Here is a 23,152-nt window from a genome sequence, read left to right on the forward strand (position 1 = left end):
CTTGGTTGCCCACAGCAACCAATCAGATTCCACCTTTCATTTTCCAGAGGAGCTGTCAAAAATGAAAGGTGGAATCCGATTGGTTGCCTTTGGGCAACTAAGCCCGTTCTACTTCACACCAGTTTGATAAATGACCCCACTAATATTTCATTCAATTTCTTTTGGAGGATGGATATGCAACTGAAATATTGGTGGTTTGCCATTTTGATTGTAAAGTGATTGTATTTCCAAAATCATTGTTAATACTTAGGGCTCAATACACAGGGCAAAGCTGCACACATGGTCCTTGTATAGTGGCACATGCCGCCCCTATAGGTCCATTTTACCAGTGATTCTAGGGGAGAATATTAACATAAGGCCTTACACACACGACCATATTTTTGGTCCACATTTTTTCACATTGAACGCAGACCCATCATCTGTTTGCTGTCTGCATCAGTGTGGCCAAGCCGCAAATGATAGAGCATGTCCTGTTCTTCTCCGTTTTGCAGACAAGAAATAGGCATTTCAACGACGCCTGCAGGATGCACACAGCCGGTATCCGCATTTTGTGGGTCCACGGTTTGTGGACTGAAAACGGATACGGCCGTGTGCATGAGGCCTAATACTTCATTCTGCATGCCATATCTTTTTTTCTGACCAAGAAACTAAGAAGAATATGGAGTATGGGCCCAGGCCAGGCTATTGGTGACTCTCGAGTACCCTGGCAAACACCTGAGATTTCCAGAAGCAAAATGCTTTCAGCTATACATTTCCCCTGCAATAAAGTAAGGGTTAATATAGTATTATTTTATGAAATGAGTGGCCATCTATATAATACATGGATGGTCCAAGTCTGCCAGAGCAAAAGCCATTGCTTGTTAGCGTCTCCCCCCTGCCATTGAGAGAAGCCCTGACTGACTGGCTCCCTCTATTACATTCTTATGTCTAAATAAAGCATATGATAAGGCATTGTTTTTCAGGTAGGGGTTTCCAAGTGTGCTCACATATCTTAAGGTAGGGTAGTGAAGTTTTTTTTTCAAGACTGGCTTATTGATGGCCTGTCTGTAAGATAGGTCATCAGTATCAGAATGGCAGGGGACTGACTACAAGCACCATGCCAATTGGCTGATTTCATGAGCGCCAATCTAATCTTGATAACCAATCCAAAGAATAGGTCATTATGCAAGTCCTGGAAAAACCCTTTAAAGGGGTTGTCCGAGTTATGAAAAAAAAAAATATATAGCACTGTAAATCTGATGGGCAGCAATATATAACTGAGCTAAGCAAGTTTTAGGTAAAATAATATATATATTTCCTCATTTCCCTGGTTCTCTTCTGGGCCTTTGTTTACCTGCAATAACAACAATCTCTGCCCCTCCCCCTGCTCTGCAAAGGGAGTGAATAAGTCTGCCCTGAGTGACATGTCTGACTGCTGGGACACTCAGCAGCATGTTGTAGGACTACAAGTCCCAGCTGTACAATGACACTGCTGATACACATAGGATCTTTCCCCTACCTGTTCTTGTGCAATGCTCTGCAGAACTTCTTTGTCAGCTTCTGTGCCCAGTATTTGTCTCCTCACTGCCTGCAGCTACTCAGTAAAGCCTTCAGCCCCGAGTCTGTGCTCCTGAAGGGGTTAATCTTTCCTGAAGTATTCAGTGGGAGGGAGACAGGGCAGAGAGAAGCAGCAGGCAGTGCAGGGGGCGTGGCCAACACAGTGACATCTTGTGTACAGGCTCTCTCAGGCTTGTGCACGAAACATCATCTGAGCAGGGAGAGAAGCTGACATCACAGGTCATGTGACCTCAGTGAAATCTGAGAAAGGAGCAACTACAGATGCAGTAAGTGCATGGTAAAGCTGTTACATTTGATTAGTTAGAAACATACAAAGAACAAAAAAATAACTCGGACAACCCCTTTAAGGAAATAGTGATAGTATATCGTACCTGGGGTCTACAGTGGCTTAGTGGCTTAGTGGCTAATATATATTATTTCTGGTAGTCTGTGGTAATAAAGGGACTACTATTGATATCCAATGTGGTCTAGGGCAGGTGTGGGTTAATTTCTAATATCCTTTAAGGTCTAGGATGGTTTAATGACTAACACTTAAAGTGTGCCTTTACTTGTCAGAGCAACATATCAAAGTGCCATGTATCTGTATGAATGGAGCGGCGGGTCCAGAATGTTCCGTGGTGCTCCTTTTACTTACAAAGGGACTTAAAGGGAACCGGTCACCATGATTTTGCGCATAGAGCTGAGGACATGGGCTGCTAGATGGCCACTAGCACATCTGCAATACCCAGTCCCCATAGCTTTGTGTGCTTTTATTGTGTAAAAAAACTGATTTGATCCATATGCAAATTAACCTGCTCCCTGACGTCAGAAAGCTAGACCGCTATATTGAACTGTGAATGCGGTACATATTACACCTTATTGCAGGTGATAATGGCTGTGAATAATCAGATATGGATAATATGTCTAAGCATGGACCGCTCAGGAATTCAGTTCACAGTATCACTATATGTCCTATATATCGGTCAAATATCTTATATCGTGGTGTAACAGTTCTCACATGCACAAATATCTCTGTGGGATGAATGTCTCCAGAATGTTTACATTAGTAAGCTATAAAGTACCAATTCCTATTGTTGGAGGTTTGCAAGATCAGCGCTCCGCGGTGTCCGGACCTCACCACAACCGCGATACACCCCACAACAGAAAGTGAACAGCAGGAGGTAAGATCTTGATCTGTATGTTCCGGAGACCACGTGGGACGCCACGGCAGGCACCGGATTCCTTACCCCACATTCAACAATCTCTTGTGCCATGGTATGTAATGCAAACATTTGAGAACTAGACATATGGACATATAAACAATACTCACTGGCGGGTCGGTTGCGGTGAGGTCCGGACACCGCGGAGCGCTGATCTCGCAAACCTCCAACAATAGGAATTGGTACTTTATAGCTTACTAATGTAAACATTCTGGAGACATTCATCCCACAGAGATATTTGTGCATGTGAGAACTGTTACACCACGGTATAAGATATTTGACAGATATATAGGACATATAGTTTGTAAGTCATTGTAATGAGTGATACTGTGAACTGAATTCCTGAGCGGTCCATGCTTAGACATATTGTCCATATCTGATTATTCACAGCCATTATCACCTGCAATAAGGTGTAATATGTACCGCATTCACAGTTCAATTCACAGTACCGATTGTTTTTAGTATCGCGATACGACGATTCCTTTATATATATAGATCGTGCAACCTTGTCCTTAAGTGGTTTTATTTATTATTTTTAACCAAGTAGTGTCAAACAAAACAGGACTTATATATAAGGGTATTAATTGTTGTTATTGTTTGTTATATTCTTTAATATTTTTTATTTTTAGCCATTTTTTATGGTTCTTTTTCTATATTGCATCCACGTCCTACTTGATTTTTATTCTATTTTTATAAATAACGTTTGGGGGTTTTATACAAATAATCCTCTGGTCCATGTGACTCCATACGTTGTGTGCCTATCACCCTACGGGAAGGTTATTTACAATAAATTATTGTGTTTGCCACCATATATCTATTTTTACATGTTTTCCTTGGTACTATTTCAAATGATCCTGGCCATAGGATAGACGATAGCAATTAGATTGCAGGGATTCCGACCGCTGGAAACCCCACTGATCATGAGAATGGGGGCCACGTATCCTGTGGGGACCCACAAAATGAATTGAGTGGCAGATAGAACATGCCAGCGGCCACTCCGTTCATCTGTATGGATTGATGGAAATAGCTGAGTGCTTGTACTCAGATATCTGCAGCAGTCCAATAGAAATGACCTGCTCTGCTACGTCATTCATTACTGGAGTCCAGAGGTCAGACCCCACTGATCTAATAGATATCCCTTATCCTGTGGATAGGTGATGACGTGAAGTAAATAGCATACTCTTTAAAACTCTACAATGTACGGTCCCTCTGTTATTACTACTAGAAATGTATGAATAAATTGACAACTGGGTGTTACTAGATGGGGATGTGTCCCAGTCAAAGCTGTGTAGAGATATACCTATAAGGGGAATGATAACACTCCTATTTATGTATACATTTTTAGAGGGAATAAGAGAGGAACTACACAGCGTAGAGTTGTATGAGAAGATGCTCCAGAATTGTTATCTCATAGGGGCAATCCAAGTATTTCAGGAATGCTGACAGGTCCTACCTACAACTCATGGGGTGGACTAGAAGGGACCACTTGATCTTTTTTTGCCACCAATATTTTATGTATATGTTGTTTTGAATGTTCACAGATTGTGATTTCCGGGTACTTGCTTCCGCTTGTATAGAAGTATTGGTAATTCCTGAGTTTACACTTTTCACTTTACATGTAGATAATTGGATTAACCGCCTCGGTTGGCACGGGAAAGTCACGCTGTACGCGGGATGCTGTGATCCATGTTAGTAAGCTTTGTGCTAGTTTGGACATTGAAGAAATATCTACTGTCAAATCAAATGTGGACGAGCTGCAGAGGGTCGTATATAAGCCAATGAAGCGTAAGCACGGTTCCTTACTATCGCCCAGTCTCTGGTGTCTCATACTGTTATGGACATGTTTTTTTTCTTAATCTAGTCATCCACGAGACAAAGCAGCGGGAACATGACCCATTCGCGGAGGTTGTAAGGAAAATCATGGCAGAAATAGAAGAGATGGCAAAATTGGTTTTTCCTCCTATTGGTAATAGTGATGTGTGTCATGTCTAGCCAGATTTAGAATGTGATTGTGTGTGGCCCTTACTATCCACAAGGAGCTGTTTTGGGCCTGGTCTATTATTTTCTGTTCTTCTGCCCCGTTATAGGAACAGAAGAATGAAAATAACAGAACGCCGGATAAGCAGATAACTGACATAAACGGAGCCTAACAGATCCCAATGAATATAATGGGATCCGTTAAAGGGACTCTGTCACCAGTTTCTAACCCCCCCTTTTAAAACTATTGTTCTCTCCATGGTGCCCTTGTCATTACAAAGCTGTTGTTATAAGATAAATCCGCCGTCTAGTTTTGATAAAAATCGCTTTTATCTAACCTGTCAATCTTCTGGATAAGGTGCCCAGGGCGTTTCTGAAGGTCTGAATCTGCCGCTCTCCGCCGCCGCCGTTGGTGCCCAGCTCCTCCCCTGATCCTTTCAGCGCCGCCTGAATGTAAAAGAAATCCGCCTCCGGCTCTCCTCAGTGCCCCTCCTCCTTTTCAAAGATCCCGCGCGTGCGCACAGGCTTGTGCCTGATGCGCCCGTGCAGACTTTTAGATTCTGCCTCGTTGAGCAAAGCGCGCGCGCGTTCGCGCATTCCGCGCGCATGCGCACTTCGCTCAACGAGGCAGAATCTAAAAGTCCGCACGGGCGCATCAGGCACAGGCCTGTGCGCACGCGCGGGATCTTTGAAAAGGAGGAGGGGGCACTGAGGAGAGCCGGAGGCGGATTTCATTACATCCAGGTGGCGCTGAAAGGATCAGGGGAGGAGCTGGGCACCAACGGCGGCGGCGGAGAGCGGCAGATTCAGACCTTCAGAAACGCCCTGGGCACCTTATCCAGAAGATTGACAGGTTAGATAAAAGCGATTTTTATCAAAACTAGACGGCGGATTTATCTTATAACAACAGCTTTGTAATGACAAGGGCACCATGGAGAGAACAATAGTTTTAAAAGGGGGGGTTAGAAACTGGTGACAGAGTCCCTTTAAGTTTCAATTCGGGAGAACGTTCTTTTAGTGGAGAAAAAAGGCCAGCAGGCAGGACTGTTCTCTCTGCTATTTTTCATGGACTCTGATGGAGGCTCTTTGAACAGAGACTTACTGCTATGTATAGAAATTGCAATATCCCGTGTGCATACTACTAGCCTGCACATCAACTCCACACTACGGTTAGCAGGACCACTCAACACAGTCCCTTTAAATGCTGACCATACACATTAGATATAGGCAGGGCCGGCATTGGGGGGGCAAACTGGGCAATTGCCCAGGGCCCCATCCTCTAAGGGGCCCCCTGCTTCAGTCCCAGCAGATCATTCAACAGTTGGACTCCATAGTGGGGAATTTCCCAGCTTAGGAGTCCCTTCTCTGACTCCATATATAGCTCAGTGCTAAGTCAAGAGAAACTTCTATGAGGTTTTTCAACAATGACTTAGGCTAGTTTCACACTAGCGTTAATATTCTCCGGTATTGAGATGTGTCATAGGGTCTCAATACCGGAAAAAAAACGCTTCCGTTTTGTCCCCATTCATTGTCAATGAGGACAAAACTGAACAGAACGGAATGCTCCGAAATGCATTCCGTTCCGTTTGGTTGCGTTCCCATACCTGAGAGCAAACCGCAGCATGTTGCGGTTTTCTTTCCATCATGGAATGTGGAGCAAGATGGATCCGGCATGAACCCCAATGCAAGTCAATGGGGACAGATCCATTTTCTCTGACACAATGAAAAACGGATCTGTCCCCCATTGACTTTCCACAGAGTTCATGACGGATCCATCTTAGGTATGTTAAAGCTAATACAACCGGATCCGTTCATAATGGATGCAGATGGTTGTATTATAAGTAATGGAAGCGTTTTTGCTGAACCCTGCCGGATCCAGCAAAAAGGCTAGTGTGAAAGTAGACTTAGCATTGAGCTGTATAGCTTAGTGGTTACGTTTCTTGCCTCAATGTATATGGTTGTAAGTTCGAATCCCCACAGAAACATTTTAAAAATAGAGGCTAAATTACACAGGGTGGAGCAAAACGTAAAATATGACCAAATAACAGCCGTATAAACCCACATCAACCTTTTTAACTTGTGTAATCAGTATTTTGTTGTTGGGAAAGGTGGCAACTCTAACAGCAGCCCCGCTCAGGACGTCTATAGGCCCGCTCACTACAGCAAGCTAAGCCTCATCAGGACTCACTTCGTAAAAAAATTTTTTTTTTTCTTTTCATCGCAATATGCTGACCCTCATAACTTTTTTTATAGTTATGTCTATGGAGATATGTGTGGGGGCTCATTTTTTGCAGGACGATCTGTTGTTTTTTATTCAACTTTCTTAGGGGATAAAAGGATTAAAAAAAAGCAAATCTGCCTTTTTATATTTTTTTTTTACTGTTATGCCATTCATCATATGGGCTAACTTTTTAAATATTTTAATAGTATAGACGTTTTCGCATGCAGCAATGCCCATAATGCTAATTTTTGGTTTCTTTTTATTTTGGGGAATGGGGGTGATTAAAATTTTTATTTTTATTTTTTTATACTTTCTAAACTTTTTTAACATTTTTATATTTTAATTTTTGTTAAGTCCCCCAAGTGGACCACAACTTCAGATCATCAGATATAAATTGCTCATTTTTTAAACTGGTTGCTTTCCCCAATCTCCGCTGGGGGAAAGCGCGCCTGAAGAGGAATCCCACGCTTCCGGTTTTTAACACTCTCAGATGCCATGAGTGAGGAGAACTCGTTGCTGTGAGGGGAGGGGGCATGTGGCGTATTCTGGGGCCATGAGGGTGAAGAACTGTGTGAGGAGCTTTATGGGGTGTAAATCTGTGAGGGAGCGCCGGAATCGACAGAATGTAACTGTGTTGTTAGTACATTATTATAAGATTTGGGGCCCCACTTTTGATTTTGCCCAGGGCCATATTTTGTCTAAAACCGGCCCTGGATATAGGTTGTCAGAACCTACTGATTCCAGCTTAAAGGGGTATTCTGGCTGTTACAAGTTATCCCCTATCTAAGCGAACAGGAACCCCATGCCGCTCAGAGCCTTCTGAAATTAACGGAGAGGCAGGTCGGGCACATGCAGTGCCGCTCCATTCTGGAGATAGCTGAGCATTGCACTCCACTGTCTCTGGAACTCCCATAGAGATGAATGGAGTGTCACCGCCACTCTGTTCATTTCGTTGGGTTCCCAGAAGTACAGGCTCCCCGTTCTTGTGATCATGGCGGTTTCAGTGATAGGACCCCAACTGATCTAATAGTTAACCCTATCCTGTGGATGGGGGAAAACTTGTAAGAACTGGAATACCCCTTTAATGTTCACCAAGTCTCTGGCCACAGTGCATCACAAAATACTACCCTAGCAGAACCAAATACCACAATGCAGCACAAAATACTACCTCAGCAGAAACAAATACCACAGTGCAGCACAAAATACTGCCTGAGCAGAACTAAATACCACAGTGCAGCACAAAATACTGCCTGAGCAGAACTAAATACCACAGTGCAGTACAAAATACTGCCTGAGCAGAACTAAATACCACAGTGCAGTACAAAATACTGCCTGAGCAGAACTAAATTCCACAGTGCAGCACAAAATACTGCCTGAGCAGAACTAAATACCACAATGCAGCACAAAATACTGCCTGAGCAGATCTAAATTCCACAGTGCAGCACAAAATACTGCCTGAGCAGAACTAAATACCACAGTGCAGCACAAAATACTGCCTGAGCAGAACTAAATTCCACAGTGCAGCACAAAATACTGCCTGAGCAGAACTAAATTCCACAGTGCAGCACAAAATACTGCCTGAGCAGAACTAAATACCACAGTGCAGCACAAAATACTGCCTGAGCAGAACTAAATTCCACAGTGCAGCACAAAATACTGCCTGAGCAGAACTAAATTCCACAGTGCAGCACAAAATACTGCCTGAGCAGAACTAAATACCACAGTGCAGCACAAAATACTGCCTGAGCAGAACTAAATTCCACAGTGCAGCACAAAATACTGCCTGAGCAGAACTAAATACCACAGTGCAGCACAAAATACTGCCTGAGCAGAACTAAATTCCACAGTGCAGCACAAAATACTGCCTGAGCAGAACTAAATACCACAGTGCAGCATAAAATACTGCCTGAGCAGAACTAAATTCCACAGTGCAGCACAAAATACTGCCTGAGCAGAACTAAATACCACAGTGCAGCATAAAATACTGCCTGAGCAGAACTAAATTCCACAGTGCAGCACAAAATACTGCCTGAGCAGAACTAAATTCCACAGTGCAGCACAAAATACTGCCTGAGCAGAACTAAATTCCACAGTGCAGCACAAAATACTGCCTGAGCAGAACTAAATACCACAGTGCAGCACAAAATACTGCCTGAGCAGAACTAAATTCCACAGTGCAGCACAAAATACTGCCTGAGCAGAACTAAATACCACAGTGCAGCACAAAATACTGCCTGAGCAGAACTAAATTCCACAGTGCAGCACAAAATACTGCCTGAGCAGAACTAAATACCACAGTGCAGCACAAAATACTGCCTGAGCAGAACTAAATACCACAGTGCAGCACAAAATACTGCCTGAGCAGAACTAAATACCACAGTGCAGCACAAAATACTGCCTGATCAGAACTAAATTCCACAGTGCAGCACAAAATACTGCCTGAGCAGAACTAAATTCCACAGTGCAGCACAAAATACTGCCTGAGCAGAACTAAATTCCACAGTGCAGCACAAAATACTGCCTGAGCAGAACTAAATTCCACAGTGCAGCACAAAATACTGCCTGAGCAGAACTAAATTCCACAGTGCAGCACAAAATACTGCCTGAGCAGAACTAAATACCACAGTGCAGTACAAAATGCTTTCCCAGCAGAACCGAATACCACAGTGCAGCACAAAATACATGGAATAAGTAGTTGTGGATAGCTCACCACCTCTCACAGTGTGGTGAAGGTGCTCTAGTCTGGGACTGATCACCCAATCAGTCAGAATATGGTAAAAGATTCTAAGTAGGCGACTGGCACTCACTATATGGGTCACAACGACAGCATTTATTAACATAAAAATCACAAAAATAATCACATCAAGTTAAAACATCACAATTTGTACAAAAATGATGCATAAAATATCCCCTTAAAACATGTATAAAATTCAAATAAACCATCCACTGGTGTATAAGCCCTATGGATAAAGGAATACTGTACCACAGTGCATAGATAAATGCTGCCTCAGCAGAACCAAATACCACAATGCATCACAATTTACTGCCAACCACACCACAGTATGAAACTGTATCATCGTCTTGAGGACGGCAATATAATTGAATTCAGGAGGGCATGTACGGCCAGTGGCCAAGTTTATAAGTGCCTGAGGCACATACATTAATGCTGAGAGCAGCAGATATTTATGTACCTGGCTGGCAGTCATGAAGAGAGCTTGGGGGGCCCTCTGGGCATCAGCCCATTAGGAAACTTCCCTGTAGAGTCTATGACCAGTCTGCCCATGTGGAAAGCTCCTAAGTGTATGTGTCAGACAAGTAGTCATTTTGTCCTAGTCCCAGTTCTATTTTTATTTAATTTTCATTTCAGTCCCAACTTTCTTTTACCAGTTGAAGTTTTCGTTTCTCAGCTCCTTAGCGGCATAAAAGGCGGGTGCCAGTCATACAGCCCGCCCTACAGGAAAGCACTGACTGGCAGAGGCTCGGCCAATCAGAATTAGGCTTAGTTCACTCTGGTCTGTTTCTGTGACATTGTCACACACACACTCGGGACTCTCTGAACAACAGCAGACACAGAGCAGGGGCTCGCAAACCATGGGATGGGAGCCATTGTTAGAACTAGTATTTTTTGAGACTGGTAAAAATGATGTCAATTTATATGTAATTGTCTTGTCTTTCTGCCTTAGAAAAATTATCAAATATCCAGAATCGGCCGTATGGAACTCAGCAATACGAGCAGTGGATTGTTGACACCCAGAAGAAATGTCACATACTGCAAATGGAAGATAAGTTGATGGAGAGCCGCATCTGTAGTGCGTTGTTTACGTACACTGAACATTTAAGGGTATGCCATAGTCACAGACCTTTTTATACTACTCCCAGTAGCTTTCTATTTTGGAATAATACAGATTAATACAGTTTATGAATTGGGTAGCGGGTGTTTAGGAGCCCCAAGGATAACACACAGCACAAAATTTTACAGAAACCTTAAGGCCCCTTGCAGACGAGCATGTGTCACGCTGCGGACTCGATGCACAGCTCCCGGCCTGAACTTCCAGCACTGCTGGGGTCGCATAGCATTACATTGATTTATGAAGCTATTTAACCCTTACAGTTCTGGAATGTATTGGATAACACTGACAGCATTATGTCAGTGTTATCCAGTACATTCCAGACCTCTAAGGGTTACATAGCATGATAAATCTATATAATGCTATGTGACCCCGGCAGTGCTGGAAGTTCAGGCCGGGAGCTGTGCATCGAGTCCGCAGCGTGACACATGCTCGTCTGCAAGGGGCCTAAGTCTCATTAAAGACTGCGGAAACCTTTTGGGATGAATCTTTTTAATGTATTTTTATTTTTTTGCATTGCATTTCTATCGATTTTTGTTATAGCTTTAGTTTTGTCCTTCTTCTGCAGCCTGCATGTATTCTCATACATTATACGTTCCTCAGTCCTGTCCAGTGTGAAATTCAAGCTGTCTCTTTCTGGTCTCCTAAATGCTCATAAAGCTGACATCCTTATGATTAGATTTTTTTCTGGTTGTAAATGTGTTATGCTAGATTTGCGTTCAGAGGAGCAGATTGAGGAGAAAGAAAAGTCTGAGAGTTTGGCCGAATGCACGCAGCTGTGCACTCCTGCTGTCAGCAGGAATCCAGGCGACATACCACGGACCCTTCACGGCCGTGTGCATTCGGCCTTTGTCTGACTCCTTTCACATTGAACAGGACTGAGCAGCCTGCAATGTATGATAATACACTCAGGCCACAAAAGGCGAACTGAGCAACATTTTTAACAAAAACAATTGAAAATGTGTTTTTGTCAAATAAAACAGCCAATGCAAAAAAAAAAAAACTCTTTAGGTATCGCTTACTGTAAATATATTGCATGTTTATGCTTTTTTCCATATTGAAAGATCCAGAATACAGAGACATTTTTATGCCTTAGTATTTTAAATATACTTCAGGTTCAGTGCATGTTTCCCTTTCTAGGTTAAAGGGATTATCCAATAGCAAAAATGCATGAGCATAACTTAAAATATAAAATAAAGCTGCTTACACATTGATTTTCATTTCCAAAAGTGCTGGGATTGTCTGATTTCAGCTGCAGTCATAGGATACTGAAACTTGAGTAGCTTTCCTGTAAGCTATGCTGTGTCATCATAACATGTATGTCATCACAGCTGCCCCATTGGAGGTTGGTTTGTCCGTAAAAAAATCTATATTCTTGCCCAAGTTTTACTTGGAAGGATGTTGGAAGTGGTTTTTATGTGTTTTTGTGTAGTATATTTTTTTTACACCATCAAATAACACCGAAGAATTAAAAGGAAACTCTGCTAAACAAGATGGTTATCACACTGGTGTAATGAACTGGTGAACAAATAGGAAGACAGATGCTGACAGGTGTTTGCAGCCGTTAGTGCCAACATCACTACAATATGTTTTATCAGTAGTTTTGGCTTTTAAAATGCCTTTCTTCTAAATGCATTGTTTTACTTTTATAACAGAAATTTAACGACTCCCTTATAATTAACAATGATGCTCGTACAAAAGATGCCGTGGAGTTCTTGGAAAACTTTTTCATAAATATCAAAAACGGGACTTTTACTGAAATTGAACAGGAACTGGCAAAAAAGTTTGAAGGTAAAAAAATAAACCTCATCATTAGCAAGAGATCTAGTATTGATTACTAATCTAATATAATTCTGTGAATCTAAGGCTACTTTCACACCTGCGTTAGGTGTGGCTCCGTCTGGTATCTGCACAGACGGATCCGCACCTATAAATGCAAACGCTGGTATCCGTTCAGAACGGATCCGTCTGCATTAACGGAAAAAAAGTCAAACGGATCCGTCCTGACTTACATTGAAAGTCAATGGGGGACGGATCCATTTACAATTGCACCATATTGTGTCAATGTAAACGGATCTGTCCCCGGATCCGTTTGGCTCCACATCGCCAGGCAAGCAGTGTTTTGGTGTCCGCCTCCAGAGCGGAATGGAGACTGAACGGAGGCAAACTGATGCATTGTGAACGGATCCTTTTCCATTCAGAATGCATTGAGGCTAAACTAATCCGTTTTGGGCCGCTTGTGAGATCCCTGAAACGGATCTCACAAGCGGACCCAGAAACGCCAGTGTGAAAGTAGCCTAATATTGTTTCAGACACAGAGCTGCAATATTGGTTCTTTTCCCTCACAAATGGATGTTTTATGACTGCCCAATAATCCAAAATATTGTATAACCTGGCACTCATCAGGTCCATTAATTAAGGGGTTTTTCAATACCTTTAGAGGACTGTGTCGCCTGCAATTTTCTGCTAGTGAAAACCAGAACGTTATTGACTTCTGTGGGACAGTTTTCTAGACGTGTTCTGTTACCTGTGCAGAGGTCAGGAGGGAGCTGATAAGCTGTGACAATCACTTGTAAATGATGGATCCTGTGTTATCTATATAAGGGTGTCATGTCATTGTAATCATGCTTATGATGATAATGAGATGACTGTTGAAAAGTAGTACCTAATATTAGGCTTAGTGGCCTAATATAGTGTCCTGAGGATAGGCCATCAATATTAAAGTACCGGAAAACCCCATTAAAGGAAATTTACTGTACAAATGTATAAATAACATGGAATGTAGAATTTCTGTTTTTAAATCCAAAAATGTTTTGCTAAACCCTGTATTGAGCAGCATGTGCCGAGAGCCGGAGTCTGCTCAATACAGTGCATTGTCTTACCTGAGAGCAGCATAAAACTGGGGACAGAGTCCTTTTAAATGACTTTACTGAATCTTTTGCATTTAAAGGGAGTCTTCCACCTAAAATCACCATTATAGAACACTAACATCAGGATCTCCATTACATTCCCCATATTAGAATGCTACCTTCCATATTGCTGTCCATCGACGATTTTCTCAGAAAAACACTTTTATTCAATATGTTAATTAGCTTCTGAAGGTGCCCAGGGGCGGCATTCATGCGGCCGGTGCCCAGGCCCCTCGTCGCTTTTCATATGAAATCCCTCCCCTTTCACCCCTCTGGACCTGTTCTTCTGATTACGCCCTTCTCTTAATGAGAAATCTAGCGCCAGCGCCGTTCAACAGATTCGCTGAGCCTGCGCACTTTACTCCCCATTATGGGCAGAGGCAGAAGGCCGGCTAGATCGGGATGTACGGGCCGGCACATGCGCATCAAACGCCTCTGCCCATAATGGGGAGTGAAGTGCGCAGGCGCTGCAAATCTGTTGAACGGCGCTGTCGCTGGATTTCTCATTAAGAGGAGGACGTAATCAGAAGAACGGGCCAGAGGGGTGAAAGGGGAGGGATTTCGTATGAAAAGCGACGAGGGGCCTGGGCACCGGCCACATGAATGCTGCCCCTGGGCACCTTCAGAGGCTAGTGTTTTTCTGAGAAAATCGTCGATAGACAGCAATATGGAAGGTAGCGTTCTAATACAGGGAATGGAATGGAGATCCTGATGTTAGTGCTCTATAATGGTGATTTTAGGAGAGAGACTCCATTGAATTACAAATTATAGGAGAAAAAAGTAGAACAGGTTGAAGATTGAATTTGTGAATTTTTATATATATATTTTTTTTTTCCCAGGGGGTGGGGGATGTTTTTTTTTTTTAACTAGACTCAGTAGGTCTAGTAAGTGACACTGGTCCTAGTGATCAGTGGGAAATATCTGCATGATTCTCTGTGCAGCCTCTGTTCTGCAGTCACAATGCGACAGAGTAAAGCCCCTTAGGGCCCCTTATCGGGCCGACCATTAAACACTTGTTAGCTATGATCTTGCTGATCGTTCCTCGGGTAATTGCATCATCGTCTTCCAGTGGCTGATCGTGCTGTGTAAACACAATCTGCTTCCAGGAAACAAGGAGACAGTATAGGGAAGAGCGATGACATTAGTGGTCACTTCTCCCCATACTCTGGAGATGCTGGAGGAGAGTGCTACATGTAAATGCACTGGTCTCCTCCACTAGTGATCAGCAGATTGTCGGAAAGGAACGTCCAGTTTAAAGGGACCTTTAGCAGCCGCAATCACTACATGAGTTTTTTTTTAAATGTGTTTTGTCTTTTCTTTGTTAATGACCTGATTAAATCCATCGTCTGATGTAACGACATTCTGTTATTCTGTTCTTTTTTGCAGCTAAATTGCCATTGTTGATAAACATTTCTAAAGATAATGAAAACCCAAAGCTAGATGAACTGCTGTTTATCTTAGTTGAATCCTACCAAGACGATCCAGAGACCCGCACCCTTCTCTTTGTGAACACCAGGGCATTAGTGGTGGTGAGAATTTCTATATCAAATCCCTGTTGGTTGTTGAGATTTAAGGGCATTTCAGCCCACATTCTGCATTATGTATGCTATTTTAGGTTAAAATAAACCAATATAGTTTGAGAAAAGTGTTGAAAGGTAATGCAGAAAATATGTTTAAAATAAATAAATATATACCTTGCAAATGTTTGACACAAAAAAAGTATATAATTACTCTATCCCTGACTACAGCATGCCAGAATGACACTCTTTGGCCCATAGAAAACAAGAAACTTTATGTATACTGTATGATCCTTGAAAACTTATTACAGGGACATAAACATATTTTTTAAGTGGTTGAGCAAGGGTTAACCTTACTCACCTCACTGATTCCTTGCCGCTACCGTTCCGGCACTTCTTTAGTTCCTGCTGTTCTTCACTTTCTTGACATTCAGGAAATGGTTTGGACTTTTGTTTGAGCCAATCACTGGCTTCAGTGGTGACACACCTCGTCCAGTGATTGGCTGAGCAACCGGTGGAGAGCCATAGAAAAGTGTAGAGCATCGGGGACTGGGGCAGCATCAGAACGGCATTGGCAATGTGTATAGCCACCTTAATAGGGTTGTCCAGGATTAAATCCTCCACCCATTCAGGACCTGTAAAGAGATCTGTATTTACTGTACCTGCTCCTCACTGCTTTGTGGCTCCTGGGCTCTCTTCACTGGACTTCTGCTCCCAGCCTTCACCATCCTCTTGCGGACACATCATCGCTGAGCCACGGAGCTGAAACAGTACTGGTGACTAGGTAAGTATAGGCCTCTTCACAGATCCAGCAGGGTGAGGAGGAATAAAATAAAAATCCTAGGCAACCCCATTAAGGGTAGATTCACATGTGGTGGAGTTGTTGCAGATATATATGTGGTCAAAAAGTGTTTTTAGTCATCTGAATATGGTGGCTTTGGCGCAAGTTCACGGATTTCTTCAAACCCCTTTCAGTAGGGCAGGGGAGGCTGCCACACCTGCTAGAAATGATGGATTCCCGCGCAATCCCTTTAAGATGTTGCTGTGACAGTAATCCATCCGCAGTTATCTCTACAGTCACATAATAACTGCTTTCATGGCTTTTTTAGGCTTTAAAGAACTGGATTGATGAAACTCCAGAACTCAGCTTCTTGAAGCCAGAAATCTTGATTGGAAGGAACAGAAGACATGATAAACTAGGTACACGAAACAGACCAGAAATTCCTAGCACATGTAAAATACTTGTGCATGTCTGGTATTCGGAATGATTTGTGTGTTGGAATTCAATAGAAATGCCGTCCACCCACCCAGAGCAAAGATTCGATTAGCTATTTTATCTATAAAGCATCATATACAGTTGCCAGAAAAAGTACGCGAACCCTTTGGAATGATATGGATTTCTGCACAAATTGGTCATAAAATGTGATCTGATCTTCATCTCAGTCACAACAATAGACAATCACAGTCTGCTTAAACTAATAACACACAAAGAATTAAATGTTACCATGTTTTTATTGAACACACCATGTAAACTTTCACAGTGCAGGTGGAAAAAGTATGTGAACCCCTAGATTAATCACATCTCCAAGAGCTAATTGGAGTGAGGTGTCAGCCAACTGGAGTCCAATCAATGAGATGAGATTGGACGTGTTGGTTACAGCTGCCCTGCCCTATAAAAAACACACACCAGTTCTGGGTTTGCTTTTCACAAGAAGCATTGCCTGATGTGAATGATGCCTTGCACATAGGAGCTCTCAGAAGACCTATGATTAAGAATTGTTGACTTGCATAAAGCTGGAAAGGGTTATAAAAGTATCTCCAAAAGCCTTGCTGTTCATCAGTCCACGGTAAGACAAATTGTCTATAAATGGAGAAAGTTCAGCACTGCTGCTATGCTCCCTAGGAGTGTGCATACTGTAAAGATGACTGCAAGAGCACAGTGCAGACTGCTCAATGAGGTGAAGAAGAATCCTAGAGTGTCAGCTAAAGACTTACAAAAGTCTCTGGCATTTGCTAATATCCCTGTTAGCGAATCTACGATACGTAAAACACTAAACAAGAATGGATTTCATGGGAGGATATCACAGAGGAAGCCACTGCTGTCCAAAAAAACATTGCTGCACGTTTACAGTTTGCACAAGAGCACCTGGATGTTCCACAGCAGTACTGGCAAAATATTCTGTGGACAGATGAAACCAAAGTTGAGTTGTTTGGAAGAAACACACAACACTATGTGTGGAGAAAAGAGGCACAGCACACCAACATCAAAACCTCATCCCAACTGTGAAGTATGGTGGTGGGGGCATCATGGTTTGGGGCCGCTTTGCTGCATCAGTTGTGCACGTCTGATCTGCAACTACAGGAAACGTTTGGTTGAAGTTATTGCTGCCAAAGGAGGTTCAACCAGTTATTAATACAAGGATTCACATACTTTTTCCACCTGCACTGTGGATGTTTACATGGTGTGTTCAATAAAAACATGGTAACATTTAATTCTTTGTGCGTTATTAGTTTAAGCAACCTGTGATTGTCTATTGTTGTGACTTAGGCCTCTTTCACATTTGCGTTGTCCGAATCCGGCGTGTACTCCATTTGCTGGAATAACACGCCGGATCCGGAAAAACGCAAGTGAACTGAAAGCATTTGAAGACGGATCCGTCTTCAAAATGCGTTCAGTGTAACTATGGCAGCCAGGACGCTATTAAAGTCGTAAAGTTAAATTAAACTTTAATTAAAGTAGTAGTGGGGAGCGGGGGAGCAGTATACTTACAGTCTGTGCGGCTCCCGGGGCGCTCCAAAATGACGTCAGAGAGCCCCATGCGTATGGATGACGTGTCCATGCGATCACGTCATCCATGCGCTTGGGGCACCCTGACGTCACTCTGAAGCGCCCCGGGAGCCGCACGGACGGTAAGTATACTGCTCCTCCGCTCCCCACTACACTTTACCATGGCTGCCAGGACTTTAGCGTCCCGGCAGCCATGGTAACCATTCATAAAAAGGTAAACGTCGGATCCGGCAATGCGCCGAAACGACGTTTAGCTTAAGGCCGGATCCGGATCAATGCCTTTCAATGGGCATTAATTCTGGATCCGGCCTTGCGGCAAGTGTTCAGGATTTTTGGCCGGAGCAAAAAGCGGAGCATGCTGCGGTATTTTCTCCGGCCAAAAAACGTTCCGTTCCGGAACTGAAGACATCCTGATGCATCCTGAACGGATTTCACTCCATTCAGAATGCATGGGGATAATCCTGATCAGGATTCTTCCGGCATAGAGCCCCGACGACGGAACTCTATGCCGGAAGAAAAGAACGCAAGTGTGAAAGAGCCCTAAGATGAAGATCAGATCACATGTTATGACCAATTTGTGCAGAAATCCCTATCATTCCAAAGGGTTCACATACTTTTTCTTGCAACTGTTACATAGTGAAAAATCCTTTCTTTGACAAGGAAAGTCAAAGTAAATACCTCTGTTTGCCCGGGAATAGGAAATACCCCTATGCAAGCTCAGAATGTGTGTTCTTTCTTAGTGGGCATGCTATTTCTGCTGCAGCTTTCTCCCTATCCCATTTCAGAGTATGTGTCCTTTCTTCTGCAGCTCTTTCACTGTTACAGCTTAGGGAGTGTCCTTTCTGCTACAGCTTTCTTCCTATAGCAGCTGAGGGGGTTCCCCCTTTCTTGTGCAGCTATTTCCCTCTCACAGTTCAAGGAGCGTGTCCTTTGTGCTGCAGCTCTCTCCCCATAATTGTCTTATCTTCTAATAGAACATAGGACTGGTGGCAGTTGGGATGGAACTGAGAATGTGTGCTCACCCCAGTGAGGTGGACATTAAAATGAGGAAAAAAAGAAACAGCAGGTGGCGCTATATAGATACATTTTATTGAACAACTCAGTGGCAATACTACATTTTTTATTGCATGCAATTAAAAAAGCTGCTTTGAAAAATGTATAATATGTTTTTGTGCAACAAGACCTTTAATGTTCTGTGTACAGAATTTAAAATATATTCAGGTAATAAGGGCCACAACCAGCATTACCGAAATCACCATGTTCTGGCTGGGTGAGGTCCCAGTAGAGAATCATTGAGAAGCACTGCCCTAGTTAGCTGGCATTGTAAATGGCAGTAAAAACATGTCTGCCAGCTGCTTTTGGTTCAGCGTTCAGAGCATTTTATATTATATTAAAAGGGTTTTCTGGTAAAAAATAATGTTTAACAAGTTCCCGCAGCATGGCACCTGAAACAGGAGATTTATACTTACCTGTTCCATGCCGCTCTAGTGGTCCGCGTTGCCTCTGCCCTCTTCATTTTTTAGTCCCGGCAGTGTTTTCATCCGGCTGGCCAATGCCTGGTTTCAGCAGTATTGTGGCCACAAGCAGCATGTCACCACTGAAGCCAGTCATTGGCTGGAGCCATTTCCAGCCGGATGTATACAGTGCCAGGACTGGAGGATGGATCGAGCAAAGGCACCGTGGACCACTGGAGCAGCATGGAGCAAGTAAGTATGAATATTCTATTTCAGGGGCCATGCTGCTGGAACTCGTTAAATTTTTTTTTTACCAGAAAACCCCTTTAAAGTGGTATTCTGGGTATGTGAAGTTATCCCCGGGATAACTATTAGATTGGTCGGGGGCACCCCCACTGATTACAAGAACAGGAATCCATACCCTTTGGAGCTCCCCAAAATGAACGGAGTGGTCGGTTCGGATTGCAGCCACTCCATTCATTTTTAAGGGAGTTCTGGAGATAGCCGAGTAGAGTGCTCAGCTCTCGATGAAACCGTGGATAGGGCATAACTTCACATAACCGGAATACTCCTTTAAAGTATATATTTGGAGGAACATATGAGCCGTAACACACATAAAACTTCTGCTTGTGTTTTTACTTCATACTTTGCTTTTGTATTTTTTTTTTTTACTATTGAATGACACCAGTTTTTTTTTTTTTTCCATTCACAAATGCCATGTTTTTGTGTTCTAGGGATGTCCCTTTCCAGTCAGAAAGGAGCTCTGGAAACATTTAGAAACTCTGGAGAGAGCAAATTACTGATCGCTACGTCAGTGGCTGATGAAGGCATAGATATACCTGCATGTAACCTGGTTCTTTTGTATGAGTATGTTGGCAATGTCACCAAGATGATCCAAGTCAGAGGTACAAATAATAAATTACTGGGTTCATAGATCAACCTACCCATACAACCTTATTGTATCAATGCTGTGCACACTGAGAATTATCATGTTGTATCAGGTTATTATTAAAGGTTTTTTTGGAGATTTATTTTAGTGACCCCTGGATAGGTCATCAGTATCTGATCGGTGGGGATCCGACACCCGTATCCCCCGTCGATCATTGTTTTGAGAAGGCAGCGGTGCTCCTGTGAGCACTGCGGCCTTCTCTCAGCTTTTCCTAGGCCATTGACGACACGTTCATCAATTACGTGGGCTAGAAGAAGCTCAGTACCAAGTGAATGGGGCTGAGCTGCAATATCAAGCAAAGCCGCTATACAATGTACGGCGCTGTGCTTGGTAATCTGCTGATCGGCGGCGGTCCTGGGTGTCGGACCCCCATTGATGAGATACTGATGACCTATCCTGAGGATAGGTCATCAGTATAAAAAAATCTTGGAAAACCCTTTTAACTATTTGCAGAGTGCTGGCCGACTTAAATTGTCCAACAGATACTTCTATAACTATGAAAGGACCTTCCTGGATGTCCATGTGGAGTTTGCTGCTGTACTGAGACTTTGCAGCTGCAGGAACAGGGAATTTATGGTCAGTGTCAGCTGGGCTACCCCTAGAGAAGGCTGAGATATTTTTTTTACCATCTCTGCTTTCCCGATTGCTGTATACATAGCACTCAATGCATGTAGAGTATTAAGTGGAGCTGATCAAAACATTTTTCTCATCCGTATCATTGGGGGACACAGGCTTGACCATGGGTATAGCTGTTGCCCCTAGGAGGCGGACACTAAGCACAAAAAAAGTGTAAGCTCCTCTCCTTCAGCTATACCCTTCCTACAGGGACTAAGCTAAATCAGTTTTAGCTTAGTGTCTGTAGGAGTCAGCCCTCCCTGCATTGCAGGTCTGCTGGTTGTTGTTCTTTTTTTATTTTTTATTTTTTCCAGCGGGGGTTTCAGGCAGTCCAAAAAAACTGCCTGCACCCTCACCCAGGAGACGGGAGACCAGGGGGTCCCCCAAGCCCCCTGCTCCTTCCCGTTCTCCAGAAGCTAAGGAAGACCAGAGGTTCAGGTAAAAACCTCTGTATCCCGCCAGCGTTTGGATCACCACGGTCGTCCACTGCAAGTCCCCTCTGTTCCGGTGTAGCGTCCCTCCCCAAGGGGCCGCACACCGAAGGTGGTGATCCGGCTGGAAGCCAGGGGGCAGAAGACGCCAGACAGGTGAGTATAAAAAACAAAAGGGAAAAGGGATTTAAACCCAAAGTACCCTCCCCCCTCAAGTTACCTGGTACCCAAAAAAGCTGGGCCCCTCCAGGAGGTGGTTGCTGTCAGGGAGAGGAGGTTGGCAGGACTTGGCCCCGGCTCGGCATCTCAAGGGGCGTCCGTTTTCCATCTTCTGTTATGCCTTGTGTCGGACTGGGCAGGGGCACCGCCGGGGCCTACTCCCGCAGGGTTTCCCCCGCGGCTTCTTATTCCCTGAGCGGCGTCTTAGGCTACTTTCACACTGGTGTTTTGGCTTTCCGTTTGTGAGATTCGTTCAGGTATCTCAAAACGGATCAGTTTTGCTCTAATGCATTCTGAATGGAAAAGGATCCCCTCAGAACGCATCAGTTTGCCTCCATTCTGTCTCCATTCCGTTTTGGAGGCGGACACCAAAACGCTGCTTGCTGTTTCTGTCGAAACTGAGCCAAACGGATCAGTTCTGACACACAATGTAAGTCAATGGGGACGGATCTGTTTTCTATGACACAATCTGGCACAAGAGAAAACGGATCCGTACTCCATTGACAGTTGTATTATCTGAACGGATCTGTCTGTGCAGATCCATGATGGATCCGCACCAAACGCAAGTGTGAAAGTAGCCTTAGTTTGACCAGGGACGCGGCACTATGCAGTGACGGCGAGCGGGGAAAGGGGGGGCGGGTACAGAGGCTACTAGGGCCTGCCCTAAAGGACGGAGTCATTTTGGGGCGGGGCTTGAGTTCTCCCCTCTCCCACGCCGGTGGCTAAGTGGGGTTTGATGGAGGAGTGCTGGCTCCGCCCACTTCCGGTTTTTAAAGGTTCCTGCGGCAGGACGCTGATCGGGTCATGCTGCGTGGAGGGACACAGGTGGGGTGAGAGCTGTTTTATCCCTTCTATCAGGGTCTAACCTTCCCCCTCTTTCTCCTTATGGACGGCAGGGCTGTCAGTATGTTTGAGCCCAGACCCCAGGCCCTGAAGCAGACGTCGCTTCTGTGCGTCATTTTGCTTGTTCATCGCGTCGCGCAAAATTTCCATCCCCTCAGTTAGACTTTCTCTGCTTTGCATGTGCTGCTCCGCCTTCAAGTGGCTCGGCCCCGGACCCAATGGTCCCTGCTAGTGATAGCCAGTTCGCAGTGTTCGCCGACGAACACATGCGATCTGCCATCTTTATTCCCAAGCCCAGCGATGCAGAGGTAAGTCCTTACCTGTCCCTGCGCCGCGAGCCGCTCTGAAACACATGCGGTCACCGGGAGCAGGCAGTTCCCAGAACAGCCTTCATCGGGCTGTTCTCATAACTGCCTGCTACCGATGACCGCATGTGTTTCAGAGCGACTCGCGGCGCAGGCACGGGTAAGGACTTACCTCTGCATCGCCGGGCTTGGGAATAAAGATGGCAGATCGCATGTGTTCGGCGAACACTGCAAACTGGCCATCACTGGTCCCTGCTGCCCAGCCTATGGTAGAATCTAAGTGGGCGCGTTCCCTGTCCAGGGTGGTACAGGTGGTCTCC

At 44.1% G+C, this 23,152-nt stretch overlaps 1 protein-coding gene across 2 annotated transcripts in view; it reads left to right on the plus strand.

Moving 5' to 3' along the window:
* DDX58 (DExD/H-box helicase 58) overlaps positions 1-23,152 on the plus strand; it is a 62,870-nt gene that overhangs the window by 26,461 nt on the left and 13,257 nt on the right. For both annotated transcript variants that reach the window (XM_044271469.1, XM_044271479.1), the window contains 7 exons: positions 4,379-4,541; positions 4,618-4,722; positions 10,638-10,795; positions 12,458-12,593; positions 15,098-15,240; positions 16,338-16,428; positions 20,205-20,375. In XM_044271469.1, the coding sequence (XP_044127404.1) occupies positions 4,379-4,541; positions 4,618-4,722; positions 10,638-10,795; positions 12,458-12,593; positions 15,098-15,240; positions 16,338-16,428; positions 20,205-20,375 (967 nt within the window). The remainder of the gene's footprint in view (positions 1-4,378; positions 4,542-4,617; positions 4,723-10,637; positions 10,796-12,457; positions 12,594-15,097; positions 15,241-16,337; positions 16,429-20,204; positions 20,376-23,152) is intronic.

This window comes from Bufo gargarizans, chromosome 1 (assembly GCF_014858855.1).
Source record: "Bufo gargarizans isolate SCDJY-AF-19 chromosome 1, ASM1485885v1, whole genome shotgun sequence".
Taxonomy (NCBI): domain Eukaryota; kingdom Metazoa; phylum Chordata; class Amphibia; order Anura; family Bufonidae; genus Bufo; species Bufo gargarizans.